The 12,311-nt window shown below is 40.9% G+C and overlaps 1 protein-coding gene and 2 long non-coding RNA genes across 9 annotated transcripts in view; all 3 read left to right on the top strand.

The window, feature by feature from the left end:
* LOC128604890 (NACHT, LRR and PYD domains-containing protein 12-like) overlaps positions 1-1,045 on the top strand; it is a 14,502-nt gene extending 13,457 nt beyond the window's left edge. For all 6 annotated transcript variants that reach the window (XM_053619979.1, XM_053619981.1, XM_053619980.1 and 3 more), the window contains 2 exons: positions 1-159; positions 277-1,045. The exon at positions 1-159 is cut by the window's left edge and continues 18 nt beyond it. In XM_053619979.1, the coding sequence (XP_053475954.1) occupies positions 1-159; positions 277-361 (244 nt within the window). In that variant the 3' untranslated portion in view covers positions 362-1,045. The remainder of the gene's footprint in view (positions 160-276) is intronic.
* Positions 1,046-6,366: 5,321 nt separating this feature from the next.
* Positions 6,367-7,253, top strand: LOC128604935 (uncharacterized). 2 transcript variants are annotated; one of them, XR_008385389.1, is made up of 4 exons: positions 6,367-6,543; positions 6,809-6,885; positions 7,026-7,063; positions 7,172-7,253. It is a non-coding gene; the product is annotated as an uncharacterized LOC128604935 (long non-coding RNA). The 2 variants fall into 2 exon arrangements; XR_008385388.1 differs by having other exon boundaries at positions 6,367-6,641.
* A 1,326-nt stretch (positions 7,254-8,579) lies between these two features.
* On the top strand, positions 8,580-10,383 carry LOC128604936 (uncharacterized). The gene is made up of 3 exons (XR_008385390.1): positions 8,580-8,819; positions 9,045-9,100; positions 9,397-10,383. It is a non-coding gene; the product is annotated as an uncharacterized LOC128604936 (long non-coding RNA).
* Positions 10,384-12,311: the final 1,928 nt, after the last annotated feature.

Here is a 12,311-nt window from a genome sequence, read left to right as displayed (position 1 = left end):
TACAGATGAAGGTTGTGCTGCTCTGGCTTCTGCTCTGAGGTCAAACTCCTCATCACACCTGAGAGAACTGAATCTGTACTATAATAATCCAGGAGAATCAGGAGTGAAGCTGCTCTCTGATCTACTGAAGGATCCACACTGTAACCTGGAGACACTACAGTGAGTTACTGACTTACTGTCTCTTTACTCTACTGTATCATGCTGAATAATGTGTGTGTGTGTGTGTGTTTATGCTGATGTTGTGTGTTTACACTGATGTACTGCTCTGTCTTCCAGCATTAAGTATAATAAACTCACCAGGACGGCGTATGACGGGAGTCTCACCTCAAACCTCTTCTCCAGGATAAAGCAGTCTTGGTGAAGAGTTAGAACCCGTCCCACATTTCCAGCAGTTTGGGAGCTGAATCATTAAACTTAAAGGGGCAGAGCAGAAACAAAGTCAAGAACAGGCAGAAGGTCGTACACAGGAGAAATCAACACACGTAACCAAATATCTGCTGTACAAAGCAACGGCACCGATCTGCCCCGGGGATGGAGACTGACGAGGCTTAAGTACACGTCCGGAAATGTACAGCCAACTCATCCCAAAGCACGAGGCGGGAGCAGGCGTGTACGAGATGTGATCGTCCAATGGCAAGCCGGAACATGACGCATTGCAGTGGACTGGGCTTAAAAGAGGAGGAGACAAGACACCCATCCCTCCCCCGACATAGACACACGAATGGAACATAGTACAAACAGAAATACAACTGAGGACGTAACAATGGCCAAGTATCAAATAAAATCTAAACTTGCATTGATGAAGTTAATGTTGTTAGTAATTGTTTATAAATTACCATGGTAACACAGAGCTCCAAGGTATAAAAATATGGAGTTTGTCATCAATCAAACAGTAACCAGTTTTAATACCTAAAAAAGTTTACGTAGCAAAATTTAGCAAAGCGCTTTACAGTAAATTAAAATGTAAAATTAAACTAATGAAATGTTGTGCAGCACATGCTTATGTTAATGTTTGTTACATTATATGATCATATAAATAAATAAATAAATAAATGAATACTCCCAAAGTCACCAGAATTGAAAGCTTTGGTGCTGTTAAACATTTAGAGATTGAGGTTGTGGTGAGTCAGTAGTTCACTCAGTATATCTGGGTAAGACACAGTGAACGACTCACTGCTGGCATTCATGAAGAAGTCATAAACTCCACTGGAATAATAAATAGGATCTAATAAAACCATGAGTGGAAATTATTGGTGTAAGTTTGTTAGGATAGACTTCCTCCAACCTGGAACTATATCCTCCAGTCCACGCGGTGGCGGTAACGCGCCTAACAGCTGCGTCTCCGACCAGTAGAAATCACAGAAGAAGAAAAAGCTGCAGCGGGTATCTCCTGAGCAGTTGAGTTATTACACCGAACTAATCATCTCCAGATTAAATTATTTCTGACAGTTTTACAGTTAGGTTTGATCCAGTTTAAACATAAAAGCTGGTTATTTTGTCTGTGTTTGAGGAATTAAAACCGTTCTGTTTTTAAACCCGAGGTAAGTTAAACGGAAGCTGTGTGGCCGAATCCCAAATTGATGTCATTTCCGGTTTAAGTGCACTACATTAGGTATGAAATAATGACGGTCTACACCCTATGTAGTGCACTATTTAACTCATGGGGAGAGATTTTTTATTCTGTTTTAGCGGCACTATTTAAGTATAACCTTACTTTATCCTAAAATCCATTGTTTGCTCCCTGCTTATAGCAACTAAAATAAACAACAGCGAGTGTAAAAGTGGCTGAGTCATTTATCAGCTAAAATAACTTTAAATTTCTGTAAAGTTTTTAATGTCTAAACTGAGGTAAAGTTGGGTTTATATTGGACATTCACTGCACATTCGAGCTTCTCTCTTCCATTTCTCAAGAAATAAACACAAAAAGGACAAAATGTGTGTGTAGCTGGCGAGGTCACTTTGTAAAGAAATACTACGCGCATGCGCACGTAAGCATTCACGTCAACATGTCCGCCATATTGATGAGGGAAAGACCGCGCTGTAAACAAATACAAGTAAACGGAGGAGCTGTGGTTTTTCTGGATAATAATTTACATGATTTACCGGAGATGATAACGGCATCGTTTTCAAAAACTTGTCCTTTGAAACCCGTTTTCCAAAGTTTTCAGGCCCCGAAACGCCGTCGTCTTGGAAACGAACAGCCAAACCGCATCAAAAGTTTTCGGTTTTTATTTGAAAACCTTGTGGTGTAAACGGCCCCTTAACAACTACAGCAAAATGCTGCTTTTATTGCTGAAGTCTTTCTGTAAACAAATAGAAATGAAATAGAATTTTTATGATTCACACTATATTACACTCCATTCTTCTTCTCAAAGACAACTCTATTTTGAAAATAATCAAGATGATTTTTTTTGTTAAAAAAAAAATCAATTTCATGATGCAGCTTATTATTAGAGCTGCAACTAACGATTATTTTCACAATCAATTAATTGGTCGATTATTTTTTCGATTAATCTGATGGGGGCGGGGCAAACTTTGAGTGCCTTTTTTTGTTTATTTAAAATAAAATCCACAAACTGAGTGTTACAAATATAAATTCAGACTAAAACCTTACACAACTGTTTGTCCAAAACAGAAAAGAACCCAACACACACACACACACACACACACACACATATATATATATATATATATTTTATATATATATATATATATATATATATATATATATATATATATATATATATATATATTATATATATATAATATATATAATTTAGAACTGTAGTTTAATTCGGTGCTTTTTGTGAATCCATAAAAAAATAATGCATAACTACTTATATAATATAAATGTACACTAACTAAATAAGATAAATATATATAAACATTTATAAATAGAGTTAGATAGATAGCATTATTTTTTATGGATGCACAAAAAGCACAGAATTAAACTCCAGTCCTGAATGAATAATAAAAACTCACTTTCACTGCACCTTGTGGTTTCTGTATCTCGGTGTCTTTGGACATTATTTTACTTTTGATCATAATATTTGAATTAGACATTACAGATCTTACTCGCGCTACACTCTGTATCAGCGCGTCTACACCACGTGATCAGCAACGTGGCCTCGTTACTAACACATCACTTCTGACAGAATTTACACTGCAAGCGTGCAGATACAGCATATAATGACAAACTTAAATTAAACTAAACCTTCTGAGCAGCTTGCGACCGCATCACTGTCATGCTTCCGTGCTCCACAAACTCCACTTTATAAAGTTTATAAACCTTCTCGGCAGTGTTTAATCCCTGACTTAGAGGACGCACACTTTCTTCCTCAGTCACGTGATGATTTCTCCTCCGTCTGATGAGGACAGAGGTCATGTTGGGAATAAAAGATAACGCTGACAGAAAGTAAACTGAAGAGAGTCAGTGTCGGTGACTCTGAGGCTAAAGCTAGCGGTGTCGCATTACGTGCGTGTGACGATTTGCTGACATTGCTCCTCTTCCGACTGCCTGCTCAAGTGACGAGAGGTTATGCTATGTCACGTTGTCATAAAGTGGTGTCGGTGCGGTTGTATCGGGGTAGTTTTACAAGTACGAGTACATGAACACAGTATCGGGCCGACACCTGAGTACTGGTATCGGCATAGGTGCATCCCTAACACACACACACAGTTTAATTGGAGCAGTGAACCATAAGATCTTTGATGACGTCATGTACAGGTCAGAGGTCTAGAACTCACTTTCTTTCTCTCCTCCCTTGATAATCGTTGTTTTAATGTAATAATGTATACATTACATTTATCTCTGTAATCCTCTTCCCTATTTGTGGATATTCTCGAGTGAAATAGTCGAGGCCTCCTACAGAACATATTAAGCTACACGGGAGCAGTGATGAGAATAAACATGACTTTTGGTGCTCATGATTAAATATGGCAGTTTTATTATGAACCCACTACATTAGAGAAGGAAATACTGGATGTGAAGTGTAGTAGTGCTAGTGCATGTGAATAGACTATCAGTTTAGATACTGACCCTGAACACTACTAACATGCAGTGCTTTCTTGGGGTGGTGCTGAAGTTGGAGTTGAACCGGTAAGAAAGATATTAGAGAGAGGCTTCCTTACACTCCTGAGGATGTTCAATTAGAACCTGCACCAAACTCCCCTGATTCAAGTCATCAGCTAATTAAGCAGCCTGCACGAGCTGAGGTGGGTGCTTTAGAGCAGATAAAACACCAAATGTGTTAGATAAGAGTTCAGAGCCTGTGTTCTAGACACATGATTTAGAGTGGAGACTTGGGTCCTGAGCTTTGGAGTTATTCTGATTATATGTTTCAGTGAAGAAGTGACTGAAGTTAAGGAGAGGAACTGAGATTAAAGTTATAGTCTTGCTGAGTAAACAGAGAATAAGGCTATATTAGTGTTATGGGGAAAAAATAAGCTCGGAGCAGCGCTGATGAAATACATGTACATGTCAAAAACTGCTAGAAAAAGACTCAGAACATTTGCTTAGCCTAATACTTTTTTCCATCTGCACATAATTATTATTTTAGCAGCTGCTTTTGCAATAGAAAGACTTAAAGTCGAGGGTCCCTGTAAGTATCTATGGAGAGAGAGAGGAGCAGTGAACCATTGACATCATGTAGAGTTAGCATGGAGGTGTGACTGAGAGTTTTTAGAAATTATTTCCTAATCTTATGCTAATATGAATACTACAATAATAATAATAAGAAGAAGAAGAAGAAGAAAGAATAAAGGGTGATAAAATAAATGGACTCTGTGTAAAACCTTGAACTGGATGAGTCCAAGACGAGCACAGGAAGTGGTAGACTGTACCCTCCCTATAGCATGTTCCCAACACTCTTCACTTATCTGTACTCCTAACTCCATTTCCCAGACATTCTTAATTTTGGTACTCGCCTCACTACCTAACTCCAGAATAAAATCATAAATCCTAGATATCATTCCTCTCTGATGTGGATTGTTTGAAAAGAAGCTTTCCCAAGCCTGAAATAAGAAAAGAAACTTCGGTAATCTATTCATTTTAATAACATTGATCCTGCCAATTAGAGAAAGTGGGCGGTTACCCCAACTCTGAATGTTGGATTTAACCTTTAAGATAAGGGGAGTGAAATTAGCTGATACAAGATTAGATAAAGAACTTTTAGGGAATCAAACAGTTCAGTGAACTGACTCAGTGAATCAGTAAATCAGACGCGTCAAGAAGTTTCACACGTTACTAATCTTTCCATCTAAGGACGACTTCTTATTTTTCTGAAGAAAGGTTTAGAGCGTTGAAATATTTACCGTTATTGCTGATGGAAATGCAGACTATCCATAAAATTTCCCACGTCGACACAATCTTTTTTCATTTCCTTTTTTTTTCGTTTCACCTGAGCGCATAAATTCTATGTGGATAATCCAAACATTGTGGGAAAATGTCATTCACGCAAAGAAATAAAGAAATCAGGGAACCGCTGGTGGGCATGACAACATCTCAAACACGTGGGCCGTGACTTTCTGTAAAGTGTCTGCACGGTCTCTCGCAGACCCGTGGGTGTCACCGTGTAGGGGCGGTTACTTGGTGTCCTATCAGACGAGCAACTGCTCCATTCCGTCTAGCGCTGGGCGATTATATCAATATAATATCTGTATCGTGATAAATGATTACGCAATACACTTTTCTGAGAGATCGTTGGTATGGTGATGTATTTTTTTATGTTTTTGATCATTACAAATTAAACGGTACTGAATAGATGCTGTTTATTTGATGTAATAAAAAAACACTTCTCTGTCTACATTAAAGAAAACTTTTTTTATTTTTATTTTACTGCTGTTTTTTGCAGACAGTTTGTTAGCTAAATTGTATATCGAGGTACGCATCGTGTATCATAGAAGTATCGCGATATGATATGTTTTTGTCATATCGCCCAGACCTTCTGATTTTTCATACAATTGCAATTATTTGTGGAATTAAAATAACAGCTGGCTGGCAAGTTTCATTTCATTGTCCCATAACACAAAGATTTGAGGGACACAAAAGGTAAGCGATTTGCGATGCGCACAAAATCTCGTTTGGAAATGGCTAAAGGGCTGAACTTGAATCATTTGAATGAATCACTAAATCAGTCAGTTCAGAGGATTGAATCAGTGAATCATTTCTTGGACAGTTGTGTTTCTTTATATAAAAACAGAACTCTAGAAAAATGTTAAACTTTATCTTTAGCTCAGTGACTTGGTGAAATGTGAAAGTCAGTTTGTCTGAAACGTGCATATTGCACATTTGTCTCTGGTCAATCTTGAAAATAAACGTGTCTTTTAAAAATATATATATTTTTTATCTTCTTCAATAACAGCGATGAAGAATCCATTAAGGTGTACGTCCGCGTGCGACCTTTGACCCAAGGCCGGCTGAGGACAGACGGAGACCAGGATTTATGTTTGACGGTGACCTCGGATCACACGCTGCGTCTGAACTCCAAACCCAAGCCGCGAAACTTCACCTACGATCACGTGGCGGACGTGGACGCGGCTCAGGTGAGAGGAGCGAAAGCGAAGAGTGAATCAAACAAAACACCTACAACAAATAGTCTAAAAGAGTCAACTCACTGAAGTGAATCATACCGGCGAGTTCAGTAAGTTTGATTCACCAAAAGAGATTCAACGTTTATGGTCTTAAAGGTTTTATTAGTATTATTGTGGTTTATTTAAACCTTCAGCTTTATCATGTTTTTGTGTTTTTAGGGCTTTTTTTAAGAGTAAACTGTTTTAACTGCTGTGTGTGTGTTTATCTGTCCTGCAGGAATACATGTTCTCCTTAGTCGCTAAAAACATCGTGGAGTCGTGCACGCATGGTTACAATGGCACGATATTCGCATAGTGAGTCTCCAGACTGTACAGAACAACATGCAGTTTCTTTACTCACAATAATCCGTCAGCTTCAAAACTATATATATATCAAACTAAATCTGGTGTTAGAGTGATTGATCTTTTTCCTCCTTATTTTCCCGATGATGCAGTGGACAGACGGGTTCAGGGAAGACCTTTACCATGCTGGGTGAGTTTTATACACACACACACACACACACACACACACACTGAGGATCCGTCAGCATGTTAGTGTACAGTGCTAATGAAACCCTGTGTGTGTGTGTGTGTGTTTTAGGGCCGAACGAGCTGACGGATTTCTCTGATCAGCTGTGTGGTGTTATTCCTCATAGCATTGAGCATTTGTAATCCCTCATGAGCAGAGTGGGGGCGGAGGTGAGCTGTTACATTCAACCTCACATCAAACATGCTACCTGCACCACCCTCCTGTCTGTAGACACGGCAGCAGACCCACCCACTCGTCAATAAGCCCACCCACTCGTCCACAGACCGCCCGCTCGTCAATAAGCCCACCCACTCGTCCACAGACCACCCGCTCGTCAATAAGCCCACCCACTCGTCCACAGACCACCCGCTCGTCAATAAGCCCACCCACTCGTCCACAGACCACCCGCTCGTCAATAAGCCCACCCACTCGTTCCACAGACCACCCGCTCGTCAATAAGCCCACCAACTCGTCCACAGACCCACCTGCTCTTCAATAAGCCCGCCCACTTGTACATAGACTCACCCCAGTCATCACTGAGGTCACCTCTGTGTTTTAAATTGTGCACTGCTTACATTAAAAGTGCATTATGGGTAATCTTCATTTTCTATGGTACATCATTTGACACTAATCTGTTGCAGTGCATTTTGGGATTTTATCAGCCGGATGTTCTGGTCACGTTACACAATATTGTAAGTTTGTGTGTGTGTGTGTGTGCGCGCACGTGCAGTCTGCAGTAGCAAAGAGCTTCTGTGTAAATGCTCCTTCATCGAGATCTATGAAAAGAAGCTCTTTGACCTCCTGGGCAGCGCCTCAGTGAGTCTGGTCCTCAGAGAGGACATTGAGAAAGGAGTGTTTGTGGAAGGAGCGGTGGAGAAATACGCGGCTTCAGCCACAGATGCCTACCAGGTATACACACACACACACACACACACACCACTAGTTATAGACAGTATGTCTTTAGTGAGTTGATTGATTTTGCTTCAGTCTGACTGTCTGTGAGTCAGTTTTGAACATATTTTGAACTAACTGGATTCACTGATTCATTACACAGAATCTGGATCAGTTGTTCAGAACAAAGAATCAGCACAGTTAATCAGCACAGCAAACATTGCAGAACTGACCAAGTGAATCTCTATCAAATTACTGACTCAAGTTAAGTTTTAGAGCAGAGTATTCCTACCCTGAACCTGTGAATCACACTCCTTCAGAACGCTTAAACTATACAATAAATTAGTAAATTAATCAAACTTAAAACCGATCTAATAAATTGGTGAGGTATGTTAGTTGTCCGGAACAGAAAAGTGATAAATTGGTGAACTGGGCAAGCTCAGAACTGATTCATTTAACTGGTTACACAAACAGAACAGAGAATTAATACAGTGAATCAGTAAATTAAACAGTTCAGAATCGATTCAGTGAATCAGTTAATCAAGCAGTTTGGAACTAATACAGCAAATTAGTACTTCAAACTTGTTCCGAATTAATACAGTGAATCAGTAAATTCACCGGCTCAGAACTGATTCAGTGACAATTCATAACTGAGGAAGATGACGCTCTGCGCGCTGGGAGAGAGGCGGCTCTGGACGCTCTGCACGCTGAGAAAGAGGCGGCTCTGGACGCTCTGCGTGCTGAGAGAGAGGCGGCTCTGGACGCTCTGCGCGCTGAGAGAGAGGCGACTCTGCGTGCTGAGATCGATAGGCTCAGGCTGGAAATTGTGGTAAGTGCATGCTCGGAGTCAACTCTTGTTTTTCAGTGTTTATTTACAGTCACAGTGTTTAACCTCACGCTTCCTACCTCTCTAGGCCCCACTGGAGGTCATGGCACTCATTACTCAGATCACAGATGCGTTAAAGTAACGTCTGAACTTATTCACTCTTATTCTCTGTCTCTCTCTCTACACGTTCATTACGCACCGGTTTGACTGACTGTGTTTAACGTGCAGACTAGGAGGACAAGCTCGCGCAGGCCTAGATGAGACGACTGATCCTTGAGCAGAAGGTACTACACTGAAATACCCCAGCCTCCCCCGGTCAGAGTAACTCTTCTGCACTGTAGCTTTGTAGATAGAAGTTGTTTTAGTTCGAGATGGCGTCGTCATCCTCAGGTTCGAGTTTAAAGCAGTAGAAGCGTTGCAGGAACTTGTCATTAATGTCTCACTGTGACCCGAAAGCTGCTTGTTGGATGTTAATGTAAGATTAGAAAGTTCAGCTGGTTTATCTCCTCTCAGGTGTGTGTAAAACAGAACCTGGCTGTGTCCTTGCAGTGTGTGAATTCTATTTCGTCTGTGTTTTCAGACGAAGGCGGTGGAAGACCGACACCGAAAATAAACAAAATACAGCTGAAGACTGGAAAAACATCACCTTCCAGTCTCCAGCTGTGTCAGGTTCCTGTTCCTGCCTGACAAGAGCGGAGCCTGATGTGACGATCTGCTGATGGAGCCCATCCACCTCAAGATTTGAGGATAGTTTAATTTAATAACCATGGTGAAATGTAAACAGCAACCTTGATGTTAGTTGTTTGTTGCCATGGTTACATTCTAACATCATAAAATATGGTACTTTCGAATGGTTTCCAACGTTCACTGTGTTTATACGAGGTTTCTACAAGAAAGTTTGGTTAGCAGAAGTTTGGTTAGCAGTTGATGCTGTGTGTAATTAAAGTGTAATTTTAGCAATTGTTGGCTCAAATTTAGCCTATTACCCAAAAACATTTAAAATTCAACTTAGAAGCCAATACTCACATCTACCTCTGAGCCCAGTTGGAGATAGAAAAAATACACCAGCCGTGAGTGAGAAGAAGCAAGGGTCCAGCTTTATTGTTCCATTCCACCACACGAGATCCACACCGATGAGAATTCTCAGAAGTGATCCCAATACCCTGAGCTTAAGCTCCAGTATTTATACTGTATTTACACACTAAATAACCCAGATGTTTCAAGAAGACTACGATCTCACTACCAATAGGGTTAAAAAAGAGCTCATTTACCTTACTCTTATGTTCCAGAAAAGGGCTATTTCACTTACACATAGAATTGAAACCAGGGGTTTTAATTTACACATAAAATCAGAACCCAGGCATTTCTAATAACCCAGAAAATAAAAACCCAGAGTTTTGAATTACACAGAGAATCAGAAACCAGAGTTTTCAGTTACCTAGGGCATCAGAAACTTCATTTTTCATTTACCTAGGGAATCGAAACCAGAGAGTTTGAATAACCCGTAAAATAGAAAGTGGACAAGACTAAACAATCTAGAGTGACCTTGGTCTTACTGTTATCTCGCGGGGGGGGGGGGGGGGGCAGCTTGACTCAGCCACCCTTATAAATGGCTCCTCATGGTTCTTTCTTAAAATTAAGGCCTTCCTTGCGAGACACGAACCCTCACCATTTGAGTCATGAGTAAGTTTACATTTTCCTGTATTTCTAGTTTATAATTTATTTTCATATTTGCACTATATTTCTTATTTTATATATATTTATACTACTTAAAAAGCGGTTTACTGTACTTCCAACTTCTTAATATCATTACAGTTCTACTGTCCTGCATATCCTACTATTCTGTTTTTTTATAGAGAGTTTCTCTATTACTATAAGATATTATTAAAGTTATTCATGTGTGTGTATGAGAAAGAGAGAGTGTGTGTGTATGTTGTGTCTACTTGCCCGCCCTTGACTGTACGAGCGTGTGTGTGTGTGTGTGTATTAGCCCTCCTCAGCTCAGCTCGTATACCTCTTTTTGACTTTTTTTGACTACTACTGCTCTTAAAGATCTTTAAAGTGTAATTCCAATTTGTCAATGTCCGCCTAATCCCGCTGCTATGTGTCTAGGTGCCCGTCTTTTCTTTTTCTCCCCTTTGCTGGATGCTAGGTCTCCCTTATGTTTATTTTATGACATTTTTTATCCACAACATTTCCCCCCTCTGAGGCTATAAAGCCTCATACACTACCTTAATTAAGCGGGTATCTGTGGAGGAACTGGTTCTGCCGCAGCCGTGCCCGCTAGTGTCGGAGGATTACTCCAATGACGCCATAGTCCCTGCGCCCGTCCCGGTACTCAAATAGGTCCCTTACATTAACCACTTCTACGCACCACTGATCCGGACAGGAGCTGAGGAGGTTTTGTAGACCTGGTGGGTGGGAGTCGTGCTAGCGTTGTGCGCCCCGGGGTCTCATAGTAGATTGGCAGCTGGAGAATGGGCCTTATGACCCCCCTACATCCACTTTGCGCCGGACATGTGTAGATGTACCTACCCATAACTCTTAACCCTTAACTTACTTCTCCTTTCAACTATATATATATATATATCTTATTTCGAATCTAACTACCTTGATTATACATTTGTTTGCCTACATCGATTATAAGTGTGATTAACTGAGTTCCCCTAATCATTCATTATTACTACTACTGCCGTACGTATGAGTGGCCACTACAGTAATTAACTACTTGATCTACACGTCCCTATCTTTCTCAACTAGGCCTGTCAGCCCACAGTTTTGTATTTGTCGGGACCTGCAGATTCTTGCTTCCCCTCAAAACCCAAACCCCAGTCTTTCGCAGTCAGGGGTGGGCGAAAAAACCTCCTACGAGGAAAAATTCCCACCCTGTCAGCACTATGTGCTCGACAGCACCATTATACTTTTCTCATGCCTGAGTGCGTCATATCACAAACATTTTATAACATTTTATAACAATACTTGACAGTCTGTTGTATGCAGTAGCTCTCTGTATGCTGGTTGTCTTCAGCTCAAGCACTTTACGTACTGTAGAGAGCCACCCTTTGGGGAGAGGTTAGGCTAGCACGTACACCCAGGGTACGGATCTTCACATCTTCTTCTGAGCAGGCCCCCCGTTGACGGCAGCTTCGTACACAGCAGCTTCGTACCGGACCTTCACCACCATCTCGTCCTCCAGGGGTTAGGGTTAGGGTGCTCTAGTCCGCTGCTGCCCTGTAGTCAGCATTCACGTAGTCAGCATTCTCTCGCTGCTCCGGGTCTCCCACCTCCGGGTGAACACCTCCCCCCGTTGAGGCGGAACCGCCTCACACATAACACTGCACTCAGCTCTGTTCCTGTGAAGATATAGCTCCATACATAATAGTTAGTGGTCTTATATATGTTTTTGATTCATCTGCAATTACTCCAGCGGCAGTCCATCATAAGGAACAGACACAGACATGGGTCGACCCGTAAGCATTTCATGCGGTGTTAGAT

The sequence above is a fragment of the Ictalurus furcatus genome, unplaced genomic scaffold (assembly GCF_023375685.1).
Source record: "Ictalurus furcatus strain D&B unplaced genomic scaffold, Billie_1.0 scf5, whole genome shotgun sequence".
Taxonomy (NCBI): Eukaryota; Metazoa; Chordata; class Actinopteri; order Siluriformes; family Ictaluridae; genus Ictalurus; species Ictalurus furcatus.
Note: the sequence above shows the minus strand (reverse complement) of the source record. Positions and strands in the feature narration are given on the sequence as shown.